Here is a 24780-nt window from a genome sequence, read left to right on the forward strand (position 1 = left end):
CACAGATTTTTACCTCCGCCAAGGATGTCTATCCATGTGTTTGGCTGTCAACTTGTGACTGACATATCTGGAAAAGTAATGGTCAGATTGCCATGAAACTTGCTGTGAACATTCATGAACATTCAAGAATAAGAAACCTATTGTTTTTGGTGACCCCATGGGCTTTCCACTAGCACCATCATCAGGCCAAACTTTCGATTTTTGATCAATATATCTCAAAAAGTGATGACTGGATTGCCAGGACATCAGCTGTGCGCAGTCATGCGAGGGAGCACCGTGCACAGAATGTGCTGGGACATAATCACATGAATAGTGAGCATGCCAGGCCAGGTTTCAATGGCTGCAGATATTTAGACAAAATGTAATATTAGACAAGGGAACCTGAGTAAACACAAAATACATTTTTAAATGATTATTAAAACAGTTATCAAACACACTCCAAAACTGCAACGGGGCTTGCTGCAATCAAGCCTAGCTTTGTCCAGTCAGCTGAATCTAATTATCAATTAAATGTAATTAATTGGTTGATTTAGTAACTAAGGGTGTTTGATAACTTTAACAAAATAAATGAAATTATTTTTGAAATGTGTTTTGCATTTACTCAGGTTCCCTTTATCTAGTATTACATTTTGTCTCAAGATCTGAAACAATTCAGTGTGACAAATATGCAATGATAGAGGAAATCAGGAAAGGAACAAACTCTTTTTCACGGCTCTGTATATAAATTAATATTGTCATTGTTACTGGGGATAAACGCACTTAATACTTGGGATAAATGACGTAATACTCGAGATAACGACAATAATACTAGTGATAAATGCAGCTACTCTTTTAATGTTCATTGGAATTCCCCTCTCCACTGTGGCCTGTGACTAATCATTCACAGCCACCTGTGAGAGGATGTTGAACCCGGATTTATACCATTAAATTGGGGGATTCCCACTCCAGCATAGTCACAGTAATCTCTGCCTGCTTCAGATATCTCTCTACCTGCATCCCATGCTGTGCTGAACCACAATGCTGGGCCAACGTCCCTGTGTGGGAACTGTGTTTCTGGCCTGCCAGATGTTGGCTCAGATTGTTTACTTCCCACCGTAGTGGTAAACAATTCAAATGTTAAGACACAGAGAGCATTTTATTTGTAATGTTTTTTCCGCTCTCTACTTCCAGCCCCGCATGCTGGAGGTCTCTGTGCCTTGACCCCAGAAACAGTTTGTTCTGGTGTGTGTGAGTCAAAGAGCTGGAATGGGTTTTTAATGTTCTGGAGCGCTTCCGTTGGTTTGATGGGCTTCACCAGGGACAATCTCACAGAGCGTTCCATTTTCACTCATCAAAGAAGCTTTTAATCTCACTGCCACACTGCTCTGTAATGCTGTATCAGAGCCAAAGGAATAGGTTGCACCAAAACCGAGGCGATCTGTGTGATTTTCATTTGGGGAAGGAAGGTACTGAATATATATATATTGTGCTGTGAATCATCACATGAAAGGACTGCTTTCATTATAAAGGAGGAGTCCGCAGGTCATTCGCAGGGTAGATAATAAAGTTAGACAGTACCATGATATAAGTTGCAGCCATATTACAATAAATGCTCTCTTAATATTCAGCCCCATTATACCTCATTGCTCGGAAATATTGTAATTATAAGCAATAGTCCTTGAACAGACATAATGTCAGCCATAATGTTATTTTCATTTGTCATATTTTCTCCAGGGCTTAAAACGCTTAATGGTAGTTGATTCTTGGCCAGGTTTTTCTCAAAATAGAATGTGGTTTGAGATTTTTCTTAGGTAGGCTAGGTGTTTTGAAGATTTTGTGGTAGTGATGTAAGAATCAGTGGGTGGAGCTACCATATGATACCAAATGGGTATTCACGTTTTCATAACCAATGGCACAACAATTCAGTGCTGGTGATCTATAAAAAATTATAAATAAAAAACTACCCAAAACAACCTTTTGTGAAAAATCACACATTAATACACATTAATCAGACTGTGAAAGCCATTAATCAAATGAAAGGAGGCAAATCAATTCTGGTAGAGCAAATGCTTGTTACAATTATTTCCACAGAGCTGAATAGAAGTTAGTTAATATCATATACATTTGATGGTATGGACTTTCCTGAGCACATGTACTGTGTAGAATCATAAAGTATGTCTTGAATACGGACACCTATAATCTGTGACGTAGCTATAATTTGTCATAACTGATTCTGTGTTTCACTGTTAATCAAACAGATTAAAATATTTTGCTTATTTATATGTAATGAACTGGATATGAGCCGGACAATACACTGTATTATCAAAAGGGCCGAGAAGACTCCTGTTCATTAAAATTGTTACATTGTTCATCTGTACTGTTAGCAAATACGTCTGATTTCATACTTCCTTGGTAGAGGTCTTCTAGTAGGTCTGTTGCACACAGTGCAGTTCAAACTAATTTTGTGTCTGAGTATGACCTGTTGCATGGACTTTTCTAGTTTGTCATAGCTAGTCTCATATCACTGTGGTGCACTGATCAGAAGGGTGTAGAAAGTTTTGGGTTAGGTAATATTTTAAAAATAAATAATAAATATAGCCTATATATATAGACAAAGACAGAGAGAATGTTTTTGTCTCTTGGTTATTACACAGAACAGCAGGTGTACATACGTACAATAGCTGTATGGATATATTGGATGTCTAAATCAGCTGTGTAGCTCTGTTTAAGGGTATTCAAAGAACGCCTGTTTACTGACACCCAATTCTTTGATGTCTTCACTGTAGGGACAAGTTGCCAAGTGTTGTTCTCTGTGGGTTGTGTGCCACATGTTCTGTTGGCACGGAGATGCAGGGAAAAATGAATCAGTGACAGTCAAATGAGAGTCAGACATGTCTGAAATGAACAGGGAGCGGTCTATATGGGCGAAGGGCAGCCAGGCATTTTGGTGCACCTGGGATGACAGCTTCACAGTTGCAGATGAATTACTGCAAAAGAAACTGAGCCCATCTGCGGTTCAAACCTAGAGTGTTCTAGATCATTCCATGGGGGGGGGGGGGGGTTCCCAGCTGGGCTGCTGCCCTTAATCAAGGTACTTAACCGGAATTCCCTCAGTAAACAATCCGCTGCGTAAATGGGCTGTATGTATAAATTCAAGTCTTTCTGGATACGATTGCCTGTTGAAAGGTATAATGCCATTTAACTTTTTGATGGAATGTCAGATACAGAATAAATAAATAAATAAATAAACAAGCTTCTGCCTTGACATATTAACATGAAACACTCATGGCGTACTACTTTGCATGAGATGAAAATCCCTATCCACACTCGTGAACTTTTGTGATGCTTGTTTCGCTGCATTTTTAATGACTTTATGAAAATTTAACAACCACTACCTCATTGAGTGTGTAGTGCATATTCTGTTCTCTTTGATGTTTTATGTAGAAAAAGAAAAAACTTTTTTGCTCTCAACCATTAATTATGGGATAGATTGTATAATCACTTTTTCCAGCACTACCTGATTTACTGTAACTGCACGGTTTGTAGATGCCATGCAGTGGTATTGATAGTAAGATCAATAAGCTTTGCTGAGGGGAAGTCTGCTGCAACATAATGTGTATTCATAATTTGTCTTTAACTTTGAATTACAAATAAATATAACTGTTGTTTTTTTCTTAATAAACATGGCTCGGCAACCTAATTGTGGAGTTTGCTGGACTCACCAGACTGCATTTTTTTTTTTAAGAGCTATGTTTCACATGCAGATGTGGGAAGAAGGTAACTTTACATTCCTTAATGTTACAGATCTATCTCCCGGACTATTGCCGTAGTAGGGTCTTTGGAGGATGGACCTGGCATATCTGCTGGGATAATCAAATGGGGTTGGAACAGGTGTGTTATCACACGGAAGCCGGAGAGGAGCTCCACCAATTGCAGAGCATGTTGTTCACTACGAGGAAAATGGGAACAGTAATTGGTGGATACCTTCTGGCTAGATGACCCTGGATATTGTAAGGGTTCTTGGAAGTATGGCTGGAGAGTATCCAGCAATCACTCTCAGTATTGTTCTGTTATTTATTGCCAATGTGCTCTGTGATTGGTGGAGCTCCTCTCTGGTTTCTCAGAAGAAATGGACCTGCAGGCCTGTTTACCCATGAGTCTGATGTTTGTCTTCTCCCCTCTCTACAGCATGGGCGGAGCCTATCACTGTGATCTCGGCGTGCGATGGAGGACTTGGACAGACTATAGCCTCTGATGGTATAAAGATGCCCAGTATAGACCTACCACCAGTGACCACAGGGGGCAGCGGGATGAGAATCCTTGCAGTAATACACATTACAACATATCTTCTCCAAGACAGCATTTCATTTGTGTTGCATTTAGTTCATTAGGGTTCATGCAATAGTAAACTGTCATTGTAAAATAAACGGAGCCCTCTTGGGTTAAAAAGTAAACCAAAAGTAAAGAACTTGGGGGTCATTTTTGACTCTGATCTGAGCTTGAATTCACATGTTAATTCAGTGACAAAAACAGCATTTTTTCATTTGAGAAACATTTCCAGAGTAAGACCTTCTCTCTCACAGTCAGATTCCGAGCGGTTGATTCATGTAATTATTACAGGCAGACTTGATTGCTGCAATGCTCTTATTGTGGGGCTTCCAAAAAATTCAAATGATAGACTACAGCTTGCTCAAAATGCAGCTGCAAGAATACTGACCAGGACAAATATGAGAGCTCACATTTCCACAGTTCTTGCTACCCTGCATTGGTTACCTGTGTCTTTTAGCATTGACTTTAAAGTTCTTTTACTTGTTTGTAAAGAACGAAATAGCTTCGCACCTAAATATATCAGTGATTGCTTCGATGTCCCCAATCGAGCCCATAGATCCTCCAGCACTGGTCTGCTAAAGATTCCAAAAGTAAAGCATAAGCAAAGTGGAGAGTTAGCCTTTTGTTTTTATGCCCCAAAGCTGTGGTACACTCTACCAGAATATATCAGATTTGACCGTTTTAAAACACAGCTAAAAGCACACTAATTTAGGCTGGCTTTTAATTAGTACATTTATTATTATGTATTTTATGTTGGATGTATTTATTTTGTTTTTTATCTTACCATTCTCCCATTTTATGTACTTTGCTTCTTATCATTTTCCCATTTCCATTATTCTATTATTTTTCAATTTCTTTATTTCTGAATTCTTTTATTTATTTCCATTTTGTAAAGCACTTGCAAACCACTGTTTGAAAAGTGCTATATAAATAAAACACACCTAGTGACAAAACACCCTTCATACTCAACATACCCAATGATACTTTCTCACTAAACACATGGTCTCTCAACACCATCTCCTGTAATAATTTCAGACTCAACATCTGACGCAGGAGATTCATGCAGCCCCTGTATCTGTGGAAAAAGGCTCAAAATACATTTTGCTATATCAACCTGAAATGATCCCTCCTTATCAATTCCCCATATTGAGACGTGTGACATGCTTTAGACAAGTCTGGCTCTGCTCATAATCATGAATGTAGATTGAAGGGAAAGGGAGAGCCAATCACAAATTAATTTAACCGTGCAAATTACTTGTCATTGAACTCTAATCCAATTTCAGGTCTGGAGCTTTGGAATACATCAACCAAACATTAGTAGTTCTAAACATATTGAATACAATTAATTTAACACAAAGACATATTTGCCTCAATGGCCATATTAAAAGCTATAATTCAGCATTATGTAAAGAGGTTTAACTGGGTGTTGTGATATCATAATCCACAACAAAATCAACAAGGAATTCATTCAAGAAGGAATTCTTGGGGAAGTGATAAATAATTTACTGACTTTAGAGTTTTGGCTGCGAGAAAAAAAATCTGGAATGATGTAAATGGATATTGGAAAAGTTTAGAATTATACGGATATGTGCTAGAAAGCTGGCGGTACTGTAACGCCAGATCGGAAGCCAGTCTGGGAAAGTGGATCATGGCTAGCAGCTGGTTTATCCCTGTTCAAAAATCGCTTGTGTCCCGGAGACGTGCAGTCTTAATTCCTCTTTCCTGTTTTAATTACTTTCAGAGTGTAAGGCCAAGATGAGTCTCAACAGCTGGATTTGCGAGTCCTTTTTCTCTTGATCCTTGATCCTTGCTCAGCCCTACTCAGTCTTGTTGTTTTGCAGTTTATTCTCCTGAATATGCAATATGCAATCCCACTAAAAGGTGGCAAGTGTAAGTCTATATACCAGAATTAAGTTATAAATACCTTGTTACTCTACCTTGTTTTGTAACAAGTTAGCTAGTCTGATATAATAATTTCACTTGAGCTGTTCCTAATGTCTATACCCAGGTATACTGGTGTTTACAATACTTAACCATAGTATGGGGTTTTCTTTATAGTACAAAAACTGAACATGTATCTACAGTATATTGTATGTGCAATTTTTCTTACATTTACAATATGAATTTTTTTTTTTCTTATTTTGATACCCTTTCCTCCTTAATACAAGAAATAGTCCTGATATAAACCTGTATTTAGTGTAGACGAACGAGTTTGCAAACAAGAAAAGTTATTAAATGTATAGGTGTCCAGGCTTTTGGAAGCTGTAGAAGCAATTATTTAGATGGTAGTATGCCGAAAATTGTACAATTAATCTGTAGTTTATGGAGAGCAGATATTTGTCTTTATTTATCACTGATCCTCAAGGGAAAAATTTAAAAAGCAGTACTTTGTAATTAGTGGATCTCATTAATTTGTGTATTTGGGTACCTATTACAGTAGATGTAGTAGTTGTCTTCCAAGAGTGTATTTTTTCACCTCTAATGAGTTCCATTTAAACACTGCATTTTCTTTAATGCATTTTCAAATTTAATATGTTTGAGCCATTGGTATAAATGATGAGGATTCCAAGAGGAGACTTTCACCCATCAGGTGTTTCATCTTATTTTGCTACTTAGTTCATTTTTTTCCCTTTAAACTATTTTTATTTCAGTGGATTTTCTCCACACTTTAAAAAGTAAACAGCAATTTCAAAATGTGTCTTAATTGCCAAGCAGTTTCAGCACACAGGTTTTAAGTAATCAGAGTCTCTTCCGTTTTTATTATAGAGTTAAGGCAATTTGTGATTTAATAATGTCAGTGATAGTGTCATTGTGGTTCATTGTTAAGTTTTTTAGCCTTTTGGCTGGAAAAGTACTTCTCAGCTCTTATTGCCCAAACTGTCTTTTGCTTTACAGATAAGCAAGCTGGGTTAAACTAGATGCTGTCTTCCACGTTCCACTGTCTACGGCCACCGTGTCCCTCGTCTTGGAGACATGACCCTAATGGACTACTGGTACAGCCTGCTGAGTTCAGTGGCTGAGGAGCACAGGAAGAGACCCGTCTCATTCAGGGATGGTCCCATGGACCCCCTGGCTGTGCTGGACGGGAACAGGGACCAGTTTCGTCACTGGGGTCTGCAGGTGTGCTTCGGAAGGGCCAGGCTGTACGGATTCCTCCTTCTGCTGACGGTGATGTTCTTCATCACGGTCTCCTACATCCTGACTGGGGAGAAGAATGGGCTCCTGCTCACCCCTTCTCCATACCGGATCAGAACTATTGTCGGGCCAGGACAGTGTCCCCTAAACTTAACCTCACCCAGGGATTATGCCAGCATGAAAATGGTGGTGAAGACCATAGTGTCCAAGGTGAAGTTCAGCTCCAGGCATGTACCAGAACTGAAGGACCTAATCCACAATGAGCCACATGTGAGTGTTTTTATTGGTCATGAAGCATGAAAAGGACCTAGTCCACAATTTGCCACACGGGAGTGTTTTGGAGTGTGAATTTTTTGCTTATTTGTTTTTGTCTATGAGTATAGATTTCAATTTTAGAGATTGCTGAACTTGCTAAAAAATATTGATGTTAATTTTGAGTTATTAAATTTAAATTCTGAATTGAATCCAGACAAATGTCAGAGAATCAGGGTAGAAGTGCTGTTCTGAAATTATTCAATTAATCAATTGGCCATATTTAAGAATCTGAATTTTTTTAAATTTTATTTTACCTGACACAGTGATTGGGTGAGATATTGCAAGGACATGGAGAAGGATCAATCCTTAATTATTTCATTACATTTTCAAAACAGTTTGGTGAGTTTATCAATAACTAAAATTAAACATTACTTGTTTGTGAAGTACAAAAACTGACACTTTGACTTGATTGAATACAGGCCACTGTCTTTGGATGGATTTTGTGTGCATGACCTATCCATTGTAAAACTGCGTACAAAATATCAATATAAACCAATTTGAATCAGCTCCATTACTTCCCATTATCTGACATTGCTGCATTGTGTCATTTTAGCCACAGTTACTATATCAAGTATCATTTTAGTCACAACCACTGAATAATTAAAATCACAATGCTCCCCCTTATCATTTCATAGTAGGGTCCATGTACTGAACTGAAAGTTGAAGAAATTCTTCCTGAATTGTCATTGATGTATAGCCCTCAGTGAGATGTCTCTGATTGTGGCAGATACATATTTATTCTCAACCTAGACAAGTAGTTACTCCAGACATTTGAAAGCTCCCCCTCAGTTCATATCAAGATTATGTGCCACGCTTTATTTTAACCACGGTGTCAACCAACCATGTAGCTAATCTCAGAATTTCATTGAGTTCATAATGTGCTCTAAAGTCTTCAAACCCACAATTGCAATAATCTCACTGAAACAAAATCTCATGAGTTCTTCTCAGTGAGTTTTGTAATACTATATTCAATGTCTTAGATTAAAAAAAGGTTTCAGACATGACACCAGCAACAGCAAAGGAATGTTAATAATACAGAAAACTGATATGTGTACTTGATGCTTTCATGTTGTGGTTGATTTAATAGCAGAGACCAGCCACGGTTTTCTGAATAATCTCTTCTAAGGATCTTTCAGCCTATCAGGTCTAATACCATTTCCAGAAAGAAACCGTTATCAGACAGATTCTTAAACACATGGCCATTTCCAGAGCAACCATTAAACTCATCTTGACTCACATGTTCTGTATGTTCGATATCTTAACGCTCTCGCTATGTATGTGTCTGTGTATGATTTATACATATTTAGCAAAAGTGGTAATTTTCCAGACTGTTCAATTCTTTGAGTCTTTTGTGTGCTCTGGGAAAACTCTTCTCTGGCATTTAGATATTAGTGGTTTAAGGACAATTGAACAGGCACACATACAGGTATATGTTCAGATTTCTCTCCTTCTTTTTCTTTTCATGAATCTATCTGCTATGCAGCTGAATGAGAGACATGGCACACAGTTATTATTATAATAACTAATGGGCTCAACTCAAAAAAGAAGGGGCATGTAATAAATCTGCTCAATTTGGTAAGCCACCTGCATTTAATGAAGGTCATGTGGCATTGTGAACCTGACAGATGGCATTGTGGGGTCTGTGGAGCTCTAAACATCCCTAAGCTATGAGCTGTTGGTCTCCATTACAGAGGGGAGAAGTTTATCACAAAAGCTATGGCTGTGCTTATGAGCACTGCCACTATAGTAATAATAATAATAATAAATGTTACAAAAATATAATACATATGTGTTGAATCTGTCTGCTTTAGGATTTTCACTAGAAGCAATTTTCCCAATACGTTTACTGGCCTTGCAATGCACACACATCCACACACACACACCCGCAAACACACCATCCTTGCCCATTTCAGCCGTTTTTTTTTTTTAACACACTCGTATGATCTCCACAGGTGTTTTCCGCCATACCCCGTAAATTCCTCCCGAACATCAAGAACCCCTGCTGGTACGAGGAGCAGGCGGGGAACGTGACGGCGGACCCCTACGGGAAGAACCTGTACGCCCGCTACTCCCGCCGGTTCCGCGCGGTGTGCGACGTCCTGAGGAAGACCTTCCGGGAGCACTTGTTCTACCAGGGGGGGCGGTGCTATCGACTGCGCTGCCTGCCCTACTTCTACATCATCGGCCAGCCCAAGTGCGGCACCACGGACCTGTTCGACCGGCTGAAGATGCACCCGGACGTGAGGTTCACCACCATGAAAGAGCCGCACTGGTGGACGCGGAAAAGGTTTGGTGAGTGAACTTTTTGAAGTCAAATTCCATTCGTCCTCACTCGCTCAATTGGATGTTTACCCAAGTGTACAGCACAAGGCGTCAACTATTTCTTTTGCAGAGAAGAGATTCACAGATCTGGCAGTGATGTCACATAAAGCCATGACAATGAGCAGAGAACAAGCCATAGAACTGAAAGTCTGAAATACAATTAGTTAAGGATTGAAGTAGTAGTCATATAGATTAAAATTCCATAATCTATTACATTTTAATATGTAGTCCCCCTGAGCTTCTTGAGTCTGATTTGAGTTTTGTGAACTTCTGAGTTCGGAAATCACCTTGTTCTCGTGATTATAGCCTTGCTGCAGAGTTTGTGACCGACAGGGATTTTTAGGGTGCCATATTCAGTTCAATACTAATCTCTGGCAAAGCAATTACTCCTGGATTAGCTGTAGATTCATCACTGTCAGTTTATTTGCAGTGAAGCAGATGTCAGTTGCTCAGTTGTACTCCACTGATTTGCACCAGCCCATTCTCCCGCTCCACCGCGTCCAATTCAAATATTCCATATTTCTCTGCCAGGCTGTTCAGAAGCAAGCTCTTGGGAAAATACATTTGTCGTACTGTTTTACTCTAAATTCCTTGCCAGTGACTCACTGTCAATGGACCCAGCTGCACAGAGAACGAATTTGGGTTTGTGCAGACTGTTTTTTTTCTGGTATAACTGGCTAATTAAGCTTAATAGTTCCTACTTCTTGTAGCTTTGCATTGTTCACTGTAAGAAATATGTGGACACCTGACATGAAAATGGAAGGAATGAGACAAGGGTGGGATAAGCATTGTAGCAAAAGGAAGTCCCATGTTGTTGGCAATGTCAAAAAAGAAGGGTGTAAATAATCAATAAATAATGTAAATAGTCTACTTATCAAGTATTATAAAATATAATATTATTATTATTATTATTAAAACTACATGGTAAAAGTTTTATATCACATTCAGCATCCCAAAAAGATTTAATGTTACTGAGGTAACAGGTTGAAGCATTTTCACACGGCAAAATGTTTCATGTTAAAAGAACTCTGATAGAGTGATGGAGTACCTTTGATCTTTGTTGGACTTATGTAAACTGTTGTAGTTTACATAAGTCCACAGTGAATTTTGCTGTGCAGTTTGGTTGCACCTCTGAGGAAATTAATCTTTCAGTTTGCAGAAATTGGATCATTCTCTCAGCTGTGGTTCTGAGTGGTGAAAATGGTCCTTTCTGTCGCTAATCTCTCTTCAGAGTATTTCACATTAGTACTCATTAAAAGCCCGTGTTTGCCTTTTTAAATGGTTTAATTTAAATTTCATAGTGGTTTTTCCCTGGCATTGAAAACTGTTGAATCATCTATTTTTTTGATAAATTGCTTTTATAACCTCCAGAAAACTTGTTTGATTTAAACAAGTATTGTCATGACTGTAGCAATTACCCTAATTTGGAACTTCTGGTGGAGCACTTTTGCTCATCGACTGAACTTAATTGAATTATGTTTCAGCACTTACTCAAAAAAATGTAGTGTAGGTGTCAAATCACACTCACTGGAGTCATAAACGCAGAGCGGTTACTTTATAGGACTAATTTAATGTCAGGCACAGTGAGAGCTGTAAGGAGACACAGAAACTGCGTAAATTACTGCTCTCTGTTCTGAGAAACAGTGCATTTTCAGAGAGGATAATGTCTCCATCGATGATGGATTTTTACAGAATCTCATTCTCATTCCCATTAAGTTCATTATTTTATATATTAGAGTATTACCTCAGGGTTAAGTCAGTCTGGTATGAATAGCCCCATCTTATCACTAGAAATTTGCAGTGGTAATACAATCCATATCGTTTGTGCGTTTTACAGAAATTCAGAACTGTATTGTGGAGAGATCTCTGCAGATATAAACTTTGCTGTGGTGAGAACAGCCATTCTAACCTGCAGACTGATGTTCAAAAGCCTGAAGAAAAGATGGGTCACTGTGGGGAAGCCTTAGCCACAGCCACCAAAATGATTATCCTTGCCCCCGTTAGTACATAATATTCATCTACCATACAGAATAGGCTGCATACCTATTGTTTCTGTTCTGTTTCTGTTACAGTACATTTACTGTATAATAAATCTCAAATTTATGTTCTTATGAGTACTTAAAATACCTGAGATGGAGGTGCATTTGAGTTGTGAAAATGTCATGTAAGTTTTGATCCAGTGTGTTCCAGTCTTTGTTCCAGCCATTGTACAGGTCTACAGCTATTGTCAGCCCAGGGTTGCACTGCATGACTCTTTGATCTCCCATAATGCTTTAAACCTTACATCAGGGCAACTTCAGGCAGGACTTGGCCAATCAGCTCTTGATTTTCCTCATATGTGCTTGCGGATATTTTGCCGAGGAACACCATTTTGGGTCATTTCTCCAGCAAGCATATCCAGTGTAAGCCTGAACAACCTGGATTGGAATGACGCTCACGTATCTTTCGTAAACATTAGCCTTGGCACCCTCCCCAAATCTAGGCCTACAGAAGCCATAAATCTTACTGCAGTGCAGACACTTTTTCAGCTCAGCCATAGTAATTCATAGTGTTTGTATGATCCATTACATTTTCATGTCTGCTGGTCAGGTCCATAGGTCTGTATTTTCCTTCACTGATAAATTCTCAAGATATCTTTTTTTTTTTTTTTTTTACTTTTGTTTTTACATTTATCTCAACAGGTGTCTTAATATGTTGTTTAAAAGCTTAAGGACTGTGCGTGGTTGTAGGTTACTGTGATGTGCATGGCTTTACTTGAGAGATATTACTCTTCAGATAGTCATAGTGTAAACATTAGTTCATAAGCTTTATGTTCATGTACTGAGATAAGCTTTTGTAAATGCCAAAATATATATTTAAGCCTGAAATGTCCTTTCAAACTGCTGTACAGTTTTATGCTCCAAGTACTATACATTCTTGGTGAGAGGTTTCATTAGGATTAGAAGCTTATTATGATTACCACTCCACGTCTTTAATTTAATGTATGTCATTGTCTTCATCATCAACAAAATCTACCAGAACAAATGTTGTCTTATGCTGAGCATCTAACTAAAAGCTGTGCACCCAGTTTAAACCCTATGGTATTCATCATAACTTGAAATAGTTTTTTATGTGATTACACAATGGAATGTGAGCCTGCTCTGTTCGTCTGAGTCATGCTCAAACCAGCATGTATGATTTTGTATACTTTGGCAGAGGAATTACTGTAATTGTCGCGACTGGTTTTGCATGTAGTGGTGTAGTACTTAGAGGTACAGTAAGTATATGCTTGAATTAAAAGAGAACAGGGCAAAGGATTTCTCTCACTGTTTGCCTAAGTTCCTCTAACAGCAGTTACCTGGCAAAGAGGTTTACATAGGAGATAGGAGGTGGAGCATTAAGGATTTCAACAAGCAAAGAGGTTGATCTGCGGAGTTCTGGGGACAAATCCTGGGCCTGTATTTACCTGTCTCCTCAGGTATTGTGCGCATGAGCGATGGCTTCCATGACCGCTACCCAGTGGAGGATTATCTGGATCTCTTCGACATGACGGCGTTCCAGGTCCAGGATCATTTGGCGGGAAATACCTCTAGCAACCAGAATTCACGCAATATTATAACAGGTATCTGATAACATTTTTAATTAATGCTTTTTGCCTGTTTACATGCCAAAAACACATCTGAGAATACTACTACTACTACTACTACTACTACTGCTAATAATAATAATAATAATAATAATAATAATAATAATAATAATGATAATACATTTTTATGGTATCTCTTCAGTGAATTCAGCTTTTAATGTCTTCCCTGTTAACTGTGGCAGAATAAAAACTGTGATCCACGTTTACATTTGCAAAATGCATACACACATTAAATGTGTGCCAGGTTAGTTACGATATGCTCAGTTTAGGAAAAACTTTTTGGCCCTCTACCTCCAAGGATGTGATCTTATTTCATTTGTACATGATACTCATGTCAAGTCATGTCATTTAAAATGCCAACCTGTGTTAATCATTGCCTTGTGATCAGTTGTGCCTTGACTGTGAATTCTTTTCACATTATGGAGGCCGTGGTGGAGTACTGACCCACAGACTCTGGAACTTCCTTGAATTTGTCTGCCTCTGTCACTGTGGCTACAGTGGGTGGCTGCAGATGCCTGTGTGGGAGGGTCGTTTTTACTTTAATAAAGATTTTACACTCTTGGCATGGCCTGAGTGAAGCTATGTCATAGGCTGGGCTGTCTCTCAGCAGGAAGGGCTTCTGAAATGTGCCCTGCATTGTGATGTAATAGCATCACACCTGCTGTAGCCAATGAGCGCTTTCTCCCTGAAGGTGACCTGTAATTCAAGTTCAATCCCTCATGAGAACAAAAGTCCCGTTTTTTCATTAAAAACAGGCAGGTAGTGTAGCTGTCTGATTAGGCTGCTGTTGGACTGCAGGGGGTATTGGAAATCATCAGCAAACTGGGTTACTCTGAAGGTGGGGGTGGTGGGAAAGGGGCTAGGGGAAAAAGTTTTGTAATCAGGACTTTGGTTTTCTTCTGTCAGCTGAAATGTTCCCAAAGGAGGAGTCGTTTCCCTCTGTAATTACAGTCCGATCGTTTAAAAAAAAAAAATAAAAATAAATAAAGATCCACATTTCATTTCAGGTTGTCCATTATGTTGATAATTTTTTCCCCATTTAATACGCTGTATGGATTTTAATAGAAGTAATAGAACACTGTTCACAATTTTTTACGGTTCAGTTCATCCAAGAATCACTGCCCTGTCTGAAATGAATATTTTGGTTTGAATTTAGATTCAGACAGAGATAAAGAGTCCTGTAAAAAAAGGGCGTAGCACTTTGAACTACCCAATCTTGAACATCCATACAGAAAATTAGACCGGCAAAATTCTAACAACACATTTTGACAAATACCGATGTCAACACTTCTGCATATTGCAAATTATTCAGTCCAGCAATGACACGACTTATTAACTATCCCCATCCACAGTCTCACTGCCGTCGCACTGATGCATTTATGTGTTATGTGATTAAAATGATAATATCTGTAGTTTCAGGAACATGATCATATCTGTCTTCTCATTCCAATGTGTGTAAAAAGGTTTCACCACATGCTGTGCATATGCTGTTGCTCTCTCTCTCTCTCTCTCTCTCTCTTTCTTTCTCTCTTTCTCTTTATCTCTTCCTCTTTATCTCACTCTCTTTCAAATCCTTTTTCATTCAATTTCACTTTTTTTTTACTAATTCTCGTCCTCTCTTGCCCTCTGTTGCTCTCTCCCTCTCTCCCTTTCTCTCATAACCTTCTGTCTTTCCCTTTTTCTCATTATTTCTCTGTCCCTATCTTTCTCTCTTTTCCTCTCCCTCTCTCATTCTCTCTTTATCTGCTCATCCATCTCCCTCCCCCTCTCCCTCCCTCTGTAAATAAGTAGCTGATCTAATGAGGAGGATGGCAGGTGGGGAGGGGGGGAGGGCGGCTGTAGTTGGCACAGTACCTGGGGGACGGGGAGGGGGGGTGGACCCAGGCCCCTGGCCCTGGCCCTGGCGGTGTGTGAGAATCACCAGGAGCAAGCCTGGCAAATTACATCACCTTCTGTTCATCCCACACAAACATTTCCTAATGGGCAAAAATGGACTGCATTAGCGGAGTGTCTCAAGGCTTCTGCTTCTAATTACCCTTTAATAAGATTAAGGCAGCGACAGGTTAAATCCACTGCTGCCAGAGCAAATGACTGCATAATAAGCTAAAAATGGGTGAAAACACAGGCGGAAGAAGAAAAAAAAACCTACAACGATGGAAAAAATTGGAATGTTTCTTCAGCGATTAAACGGAAACGCTTCAGCCGTTGTTGGCGGTATTTGCGCGGAGGTGTGCCCGCGGTGCTAATGGCGGTGCCGCGGCGATTAGTCAAACCCGGCGCGTAATGCAGCGTAATGGACTGAGCGGCACTTTGTTGGAGGCGGCGGGTAATTAAAAGCCGCGCTGGTGAATCGCATTACCGCGAGGGAGGCGGTCGCAAGCCGGGCCGGAGGCTGACGCGTCGGCGCTGGGCACGGTGCCTGCCGACAGACCGTGTGGTTTAATTACATTAGGCAGCAGTTCATCCACCATTCGTGCGAGCGTGCAAGTCTCACAGAAAGCTTTCTCAGAAGAGAAAACATTTTTCCCCCCTCATCTCCTCTCTCGGAACATCCTTCTCCTCTTCTGGTGTTCTCTGAACATGGAGAGAGTTAGCTGAGTTTGTTTTAATGATATCATTGAATATGGTCGGTTAGAGGCGGGGACTCTGAAGGCCAATTTTTTAAATATGGTTTATTGAAGAGTGTACGCAGTATCACAATGGGCTGCTAATGCCTTTACTGTATGAGAGCACCACAGTAACAAAATGAGGAAGGTACATTACTCACTATGCATTCAAATGTAAATGTGAGTGAATGGACCCCATGGTCTGGTATCTGTTCAGACACTGTTCTAGCATTTAGATGGGCCCCCTGGTCTGGTGCCTCTTAAGGCACTTTTCCAGTGTGTGGACGGGTCCACTCACTGGTGCCCTCTGCTGGAAGGAGCTGCTCATGAAGTGTCTTCCTAGAACTCATGTCTTCACCAGCAAAACTTGTGGTGAGAAAACAAGCAGCGACTTAACATCAATTTCTTGGACAAAGAAGAATACGTGCCTGCCTGCGCTCTCCCAAATCGATAGTGGAGGTTGCAGCATTAAGCACGACTGGTAAATATGATTGAGCATTCACCACCGGGAGCAACAGGGAAAGAATAACAAATGAATCAAATCTATATCCTACCCACAGGGGAGGCCAGCGCGTCCACACTATGGGACAACAAAGCCTGGGTCTATTTCTATGACAACGGCACTGATGGGGAGCCACCGTTCCTGATCCAGGACTTTGTCCACGCCGTTCAGCCGGAAGCAAAGTTCATTGTGATGCTGCGGGACCCTGTGGAGAGGTAGGGCCTCTGGCTGCAGTTTATTGTTGAGTTTATTTTTCAGTCGTTAAATGGATAAAAGGTGAGGTCCTAGGAGGTTGTTTGCAGTATTTTAAGATTTTACTTCTTGGTTTTGCCTCCAAACATTATACAAAAGTACCGTCAGATTGATCTACAAATCTTTTTTTCATTTTAACTTGAGACTAGAGAAAGAAAATGGCTTTGATCTGATTTGAATGGTGAGAATTCTTACATGCATTGAATCACACACCTGGATTAATGATTAGATACGTGCTGTGTTTTCATAGTGTGGAGATACATGATGCTCTAAACTACTGATGCTCAGTTCTGCTCCTGGGAAACCACAGATTCTGCTGGTTGTCGCATTTGCCTTAAGATCAGCAAGTGATTCAAACCAAAGGCATCAAGTGACCTCTGTCAGCAGTGTAATCAACTGTTTTAACTCATCAATTGCTGTGCCATAGCTCTCCAGGACCAGGATTGAGTACCACTGCTCTAAACATTAAAACCCTATGCCATTACTGTGTCAAGTATGTTAAATGCAGCATGACTGAACGATCACTGGCATGGTCTTGGTCTTTATTTCTTGTGCTGACATAGTAGTGCCAGTCTACAGAGCTGTTTGTCTGTGACACAGTAGTGCCAGTCTACAGACCTGTTTGTCTGTGACACACACAGTAGTGCCAGTCTGCAGAGCTGTTTGTCTGTGACACAGTAGTGCCAGTCTACAGACCTGTTTGTCTGTGACACAGTAGTGCCAGTCTACAGACCTGTTTGTCTGTGACAGTAGGGCCAGTCTGCAGACCTGTTTGTCTGTGACACAGTAGTGCCAGTCTGCAGACCTGTTTGTCTGTGACACAGTAGTGCCAGTCTACAGAGCTGTTTGTCTGTGATACACACAGTAGTGCCAGTCTGCAGGCCTGTTTGTCTGTGATACACACAGTAGTGCCAGTCTGCAGACCTGTTTGTCTGTGACACAGTAGTGCCAGTCTGCAGACCTGTTTGTCTGTGACACAGTAGTGCCAGTCTGCAGACCTGTTTGTCTGTGACAGTAGTGCCAGTCTGCAGGCCTGTTTGTCTGTGACAGTAGTGCCAGTCTGCAGACCTGTTTGTCTGTGACAGTAGTGCCAGTCTGCAGACCTGTTTGTCTGTGACAGTAGTGCCAGTCTGCAGACCTGTTTGTCTGTGACAGTAGTGCCAGTCTGCAGACCTGTTTGTCTGTGACAGTAGTGCCAGTCTGCAGACCTGTTTGTCTGTGACTTTGTTTTTTTCAGGCTCTACTCTGACTACCTCTACTTCAGCATCGCCAACAAATCGGCGGAGGACTTCCACGAGCGGGTTTCAGAGTCCCTGGTGCTATTTGAGGGGTGTCTGGCACAGGCCTCAGTGCGTTCCTGTGTGTACAACACCACTCTGAACCACGCAATGCTTGTGAGTGACCCCCCCCCACCTCACCCCCCCCACAAAGCCGTGCTGTCTGACCAGCTGCACCTAACCTGTGTGTACAACACCACCCTCAGTGCAATGCCCGTGCGTCAATCCGCCTGAAACAAAATGGGGCCGGCTCACCTGCTACACCCGCTGCCTAACCTGCATGTACATCACAACTCTGAATGACACCATGGCTGTGAGACCCCCCCACCCCCACCTGCACAAAACAGTGTCACCTGACCCGCTACACCTGCTACCAAACCAGTGCAGAGTGAGACTCAGCCAATCAGAAAGCCGATGGATGCTTCCCCTACTTTGAGAGCTTTTCTCTAGTCTCAGGGGAGAGGTAATTATTTTAAAAATGAAACTGTTTTACGAGGCTGACGCTGTATGAATTACCCCAATCCTGATAATGCTGTGATGGTCCCGGTCTCAACAGGGAAGGGAGGGAGTTTTGTGGTCGGTTTTCTTCTGTGAAGGGGGCATGGGGTGTATCAGCTGTTAGCCTTGGCATGGAACGGTCAAATCCGGTCAAACGGACAAATCTCCACCAAGTCCAAGGACAAAGGCGGGGGGGGTCAGTGGGTGACTGTTTTCTCTCCGTTTTGTATAGTGTAGAGTGGCAGCCTCCTGCCATTGTACTCTGGGGGGAGGCAGTATGTCTTGCATTCAATCAACATTTGTCCTTAACTTTGTAAACTTTTTCTTCACACGCACTACCAGGTTCATTTTGGTTATCACTGAATATGCCACGCTGTGTTTGTGAAGGAAAAAAAACATTTGAATTAATTTGTTCTCCAAAGGACAAATGGTAATTATAACACTGAGGTGCATCGACTTGCACCACTTGATTCTGCAGCTGTGTGAAATGAGGCTTGTCACGCATGAAAACTGGCTGACATCAAACACTGCCATTCCAAACTGAGCTGAGATAAACCTCTGAGCTTCATTTGGAAGGAAACTTTTATTAGAATAACACATTTAGGTAAATTAATGGCTGGAGCTGGGAAGAGGTGAGCTTCGTCTTGCACTGTGAGGAAGGTACCAAATGCCTACTGGATTATTATTCTAGGCCAGTGTCCTCTGGCTATTTCTCCTTTCTCACCAGTCAGACCTCATAAATCAAATATTGAATTATTATGCAACCAGCTATACACATCTTGAAACTGGTTTTTTAAAATGTGGAAGTAAAATGCTCTTTCACACCATTAGTCGCAGTATAAAATGAGCATGCGTTTCGCCATTTGAATACTGATGCAAAGACCGAAACTTTCTGAATGCAAAGCAAGGAGTCTTTGCTTCTAATTATTCCTTCAAAATGTGGTCCTGAAAATATGTTATCCTTGAAACCACACCCTAGCTTTGTTTCAAATCCGAGCCCTTTTTGAGTGACCATCCACGCAATAATTTTTCCAGATCAGATTTGTGTATTTAGACAATCAGCATGTTTTTTAGTTGTCATGAAATGTTGAAATGAAATGGAATGAAGTTAGCACTGTCAATTGGCCAAAAAACCACTTGAGAGGCAACAAATCTGATTTGACCAGTCATTATAAATATTTGCTGATTAGACTACTAAGGAAAAAAAAATGAGACTCGTTTCAGATATGTGAGAAAATCTGATTACGTCACTTCTGTCTGCCTGTCTAATCGAAACCCATTTTAATGAACAGGGCCTGGTAAGGACGGAGGCCTTTGGCTTTGTCCAATCACGTATTTTATCCGTGCTTGTCTCCTTGGTCCTTGCCTGACTTAGAAATTGATCGAGGTCCGCCATCTTCGAGGACATTCTAAGCCGTCAAGTGCTCCTTGAAGGAGCTAGGAGTGAGGAGCTAGGAGGATGATCTTAGAATGCTTGAGCAAGGAAACATGAGTTCATCCTTTGCGGAAGTTTTTTTTTTTTTTGGAACGTGTGATTCTGCATACTGTCCCCCACTGAGCAGAGCTCTGTCCAGCCGCTAGAGCCTGGGGGTACCAGCCCTTATGCTACCGCTGGAGATCATGGCATTACCACCGTATCCTGTGGGCTTCACCTGCTGGGCAGAACCATTAAGCGGAACAAATCGCATTCGCTTAGGTTTGGCCTGTGACCACCCACTGGAGCCAGACGAGCCCATTTCAACACTGGCTTTGCACTGCTATCCACAGGGTCTGCATTGTGCTTAGCATAGTTAACTTGCGTTTGTGCTTCAGTGATGCAGCACATACTCTGGATGGTCTGGCGCTGTTGTTCATGTTTATAAGGTGAATGAACTTAAGTTCTGTTGCATTCTGAGTCACTCTAGATAAGAGATTTATGTCTTGTCTCAATGTTTCGGTAGCGTTTAGCACATGTTAAGATGAGATTCTTTACAAATGAGCTTCCTCATATAGTACCCTGCCTGAGATTTTCACCTGAACCCTTCTGAGAATTTCCATTTAAAAATCAGTCTGCTCATACACTCATGTGAATAGTGTGACAGCGTGCCTTCTGCATATCTGCCTACTTTTCTGTGTAAAGAAATTGTCAGTGTACATCGTATTATGCAATGTTTCCGTTTATTTCTGTAGTTATTGCACCAGCAGAATTTACATATCTATCATTATAAAATATGGCTCTTCCTCGAGGCAAATTCAATGGCTTTGAGTGGTGAAAATGTACCAAACCTCTCTCAGACCTCAGCATGCTCAAACTGAGTCTGAGTGTCCTGATAGCAGTTTTAGAGTTTAGGCATGTCGCTGGCGCCCTCTTCAGGCCACTGAGTGAATAGACATGAAATACCAGAAATCAATATGACAGTGCCAGGGAGTTTAGCTGTGGAGACATGATCTCAGACATAATCTGTCTGCTTCTGTTGAGCTCTGTTGGCCACCTACTCCATCACCCATGATTCAGTGGGTAGAACAGGTTCTAGTGTGCCGCAGCTTGGACCCCCTCCCGTTAAACCATGCCAGTATCCCCTAATCCTGCAGCTGGCCGGTCCTCTCTCCTCATTTATCCTCCCTGCCTCCAAAACCCCACCATGCCACTCTGCTTCACTCTGCCATCCACACACACATATATATATATAACATTATAATACCCCAAACCCCACACTGTCTATGCAGGTACAGACCACTAAGTCTGTCGGCACCCATGTCTGGAGTCCTGCACTGTAGGCCTGTCTGTTTCACAGTCCTGCAGTTGGTAGTGTCTAGGACACAGAGGGGAAAAAATCCTTCTGCTTATACATCATGAAGACATGAATAATGATTTACATACAGATGAATGTTTTCAGAATGTTGCATATGAAGCATGCTGGAGTGCTTTATAGACCCAAAAACAGACTAATCTGAGCACTAAAATGTCATACTCGTACCTCTTCTCTGTTTCCAGGTGAGATTACACGTGGGATTGTACATTGTGTACATCCTGGACTGGCTGAGCGTTTTCAGAAGGGATCAGATTTTAGTCCTGCGGCTCGAAGACCACGCCTCCAATCGCGAATACACCATGCGCACAGTCTTCGACTTCCTCAGATTGGGTAGGCACTGCACACCTTTACGGTTCTCTTCAGATCCTGGATCGCATTGCTTTAAATGCTGTTGAATGATCTGATAAACACTGATTTCACATATTACTATTCAGTAATACAGCCGGCAGTGAACATGCAGTCAGTGTCTGTAGCTGTCTTCACTCAGTGTGGTTTGCAGCAACACGTCTTGACCCTTGACTGGTGTCCCTGCCTTAGAAAGATCACACCAATCAAAGCTTTGCTTTCTGACTCACATTGGGGCCATATGGAAGGCAGTTCTTCCTCTCTTTTGCAGTAAGCTGTGCTTAGCTTGTGTCTGTATACTGTATATAGCCAAAAGTGTCTGTATACTGTATATAGCCAAAAGTATGTGGACACCTGGCGTTCAACGTCCAAAATTATGGCCATTAATATTGAGTTTGTCCACCCTTTGCTGCTATAACAAGTTAACCTCCAGTCTTCTGGGAAGGCTTTGAACTAGATGTTTGAGCATTTGCTTCCATTTGGCCCGAAAAGCATTAATGAGGTCTGGCACTGATTGGGCAATTAGGCCTGGCTCGCAGTTTGATTTCTAATTGATCCCAATGGAGATATATAAAAGCCTGCAGTAATAGAGGAAGACCATGCAAGAGCCTGGTTGAAATATGAGATTTCAGGCCACACTAATATGAATTTATCAATATGCTCCCACATTCTGTACCCAGCAATGCAGATTAAATGTATATTTTGGGGGGATGGTAAAAGAGGGGGAGGGTAAAAGAGGGTGCCAATGCTTTTGGAGGAGCTGGAAGTAAAGCTGCAGGACCCAGTACCCCTGTACGAGCCTGCTGTAAATGGAGATGCATTCGAGACCCGTCAAAGAGAAGCTGTGATCTTCCAGAGCTCTGCTTCACCTCTTCAGAGGGAAGCCATTTCAAATGGAACTTTGAGAACTGCTTCATGTGGAAGGAGAAGGAAATTAAATGCTTGAGCAAAACACTTCCCTTGCACCTTTTAATCATAACACCATAATTAATAAAGCATTAATAAAGTATTTATTTCGGCCCTTGTTCTATGCGATCTCAGGGCCTTTGACGGAACAGGAGGCAGCAGAGATCACCCAAAGTCCGGTGTCAAACACCAGGAGGCCTGCTGACAAGAGCCTGGGGCCTATGCTTCCAGTCACCAAGGAGATCCTTCAAGATTTCTACTCCCCTTTCAATGAGAAACTGGCCAAAGTGCTCAACAATGACTCCTTCATGTGGCATAACCATGCGAAACTCATGTAAACACTCTTCCCCAGCTATGCATCGCATCCTCACACAAAACAATGTTCTTTCTGCAAATACCCAAATATGCCACAAAATGTTTCTTTTTATTTAAATTATTTTAAATTATTGCGAAGGGCAAATGAACTGTCAGAACACAACAGCACAATCAGATCATTTTGGCCTTGTTTTATACATCTCTAAATGGGGGAAAAAATATTTTGTTGTTTTTGTTATTAATTATTTCTAACAACACTGCTTTAACTAAAATAAATGTCATAAAGACTAAACATAAGGACTGATGAGTCTCATTTGATGTCATTTTAAGATGCAACATTATCTTTCAGGGGGAAAAAATGTACTGTACTCCTGCCATGAATTTGACTTTACATCATACCCAACCAGTAGGGGGCCTGAAGTCTGGAGCCTGTTCACTAGAATGGCAAGTTTTATGGGATAGGAGTCAGCAGCAAAGAGGGTAAGAAATGCCAGCAACTCCAGATGGAAGAAAGGAATTCCTTATTATTAAAACTGACACATTTCATCACATAGCCTTCATTTCCCAGCTTTTACAGAACGTACCAATTTGGAGGAATAATCCGTATAGTCATTTTTTTCTAATTGTAGGTTGTCAAACATCAGTGATATCCATTGTGTGAGTGAGGTTTAAAAGTTTTGTCTTTCCTGTGTAGTAATATGACTTTTTTGCTGTGGTCAGTGAGAGTAGTATCAATTTGCTGGAGTGTTTGGTGGTATTGAGCTTCTTAAGATGCCCAATGAGGTAAAATGCAGGGTTAGGTGGAAGGCATTATCCCACATTACTAGCATTGTTAAGTTTCTCCTTTGACCATTGCAGCCTTCATAAAAGTGCAAGGAAGAAGGTGAAAGGATACAGTCGCATAACGCAACTGATTTAAGGCAGACTGGCGATTTCTCATTGCGAGCTGCGAATCGGGAGCCAACTTCAGCGTCGTCTACTGTCTACATACTGCATACTGTCTGCTACGACTGCTGCTACTACTACCACAATTACTGTATAAGTAGGCAAAGCAATATCAGCGCTACAGGCAATGAAGTTACATTTAAATAATGCATTTTAAAAATTTAAAAGATTAATACAAATTCAAGACAAAGACAGATATACACTTAAAGTTAAGGCTTTGCATGTTCTTCCTGTGTCCGTGTGGGTTTCCTCCAGGTACTCTCTTTCCTCCCACGGTCCAAAGACATGCAGGTAGGCTAATTGGAGAGTCTAAATTGCCCATAGGTATAAGTATATGAGTGAATGGTGTGTGTGTGTGCGTGTCCTGCAACAGATTGGCCCAAAGCATGCTGGGATAGGCTCCCAACACCCCCCATGACCCTGCCCAGGGTAAGCGGGTATAGGTAATGGATGGATGAATGAACGATAGTGGTAGTTGAAATAGGACCTATGACATATTTTTTTGCACTAGAGGGCAGCAAAAGCACACGCAGAAGCTGTCTGGTCGCACAGCCTTTCGGTGTTAGTTGGTATTATGTCAGATTTGTTATAATTATGTATGTATTTGGAATGAAGGAATTATATGTTCACCTACTCA

The 24780-nt window shown here is 41.1% G+C and overlaps 1 protein-coding gene across 5 annotated transcripts in view; it reads left to right on the plus strand.

Moving 5' to 3' along the window:
- LOC118217845 (carbohydrate sulfotransferase 15-like) overlaps window positions 1–23490 on the plus strand; it is a 42374-nt gene extending 18884 nt beyond the window's left edge. For 2 of the 5 annotated variants that reach the window (XM_035399931.1, XM_035399932.1), the window contains exons 2-10: window positions 3784–3870; window positions 4168–4236; window positions 7204–7713; window positions 9711–10050; window positions 13538–13681; window positions 16872–17028; window positions 18303–18459; window positions 21815–21962; window positions 23019–23490. In XM_035399931.1, the coding sequence (XP_035255822.1) occupies window positions 7282–7713; window positions 9711–10050; window positions 13538–13681; window positions 16872–17028; window positions 18303–18459; window positions 21815–21962; window positions 23019–23221 (1581 nt within the window). In that variant the 5' untranslated portion in view covers window positions 3784–3870; window positions 4168–4236; window positions 7204–7281 and the 3' untranslated portion in view covers window positions 23222–23490. Of the gene's footprint in view, window positions 1–3783; window positions 3871–4167; window positions 4305–7203; window positions 7714–9710; window positions 10051–13537; window positions 13682–16871; window positions 17029–18302; window positions 18460–21814; window positions 21963–23018 lie in introns of all 5 variants that reach the window. The other 3 variants (XM_035399934.1, XM_035399935.1, XM_035399933.1) reach the window with 3 other exon arrangements.
- The last annotated feature ends 1290 nt before the right edge of the window (window positions 23491–24780 follow it).

Source organism: Anguilla anguilla, chromosome 18 (assembly GCF_013347855.1).
Source record: "Anguilla anguilla isolate fAngAng1 chromosome 18, fAngAng1.pri, whole genome shotgun sequence".
Taxonomy (NCBI): Eukaryota; Metazoa; Chordata; class Actinopteri; order Anguilliformes; family Anguillidae; genus Anguilla; species Anguilla anguilla.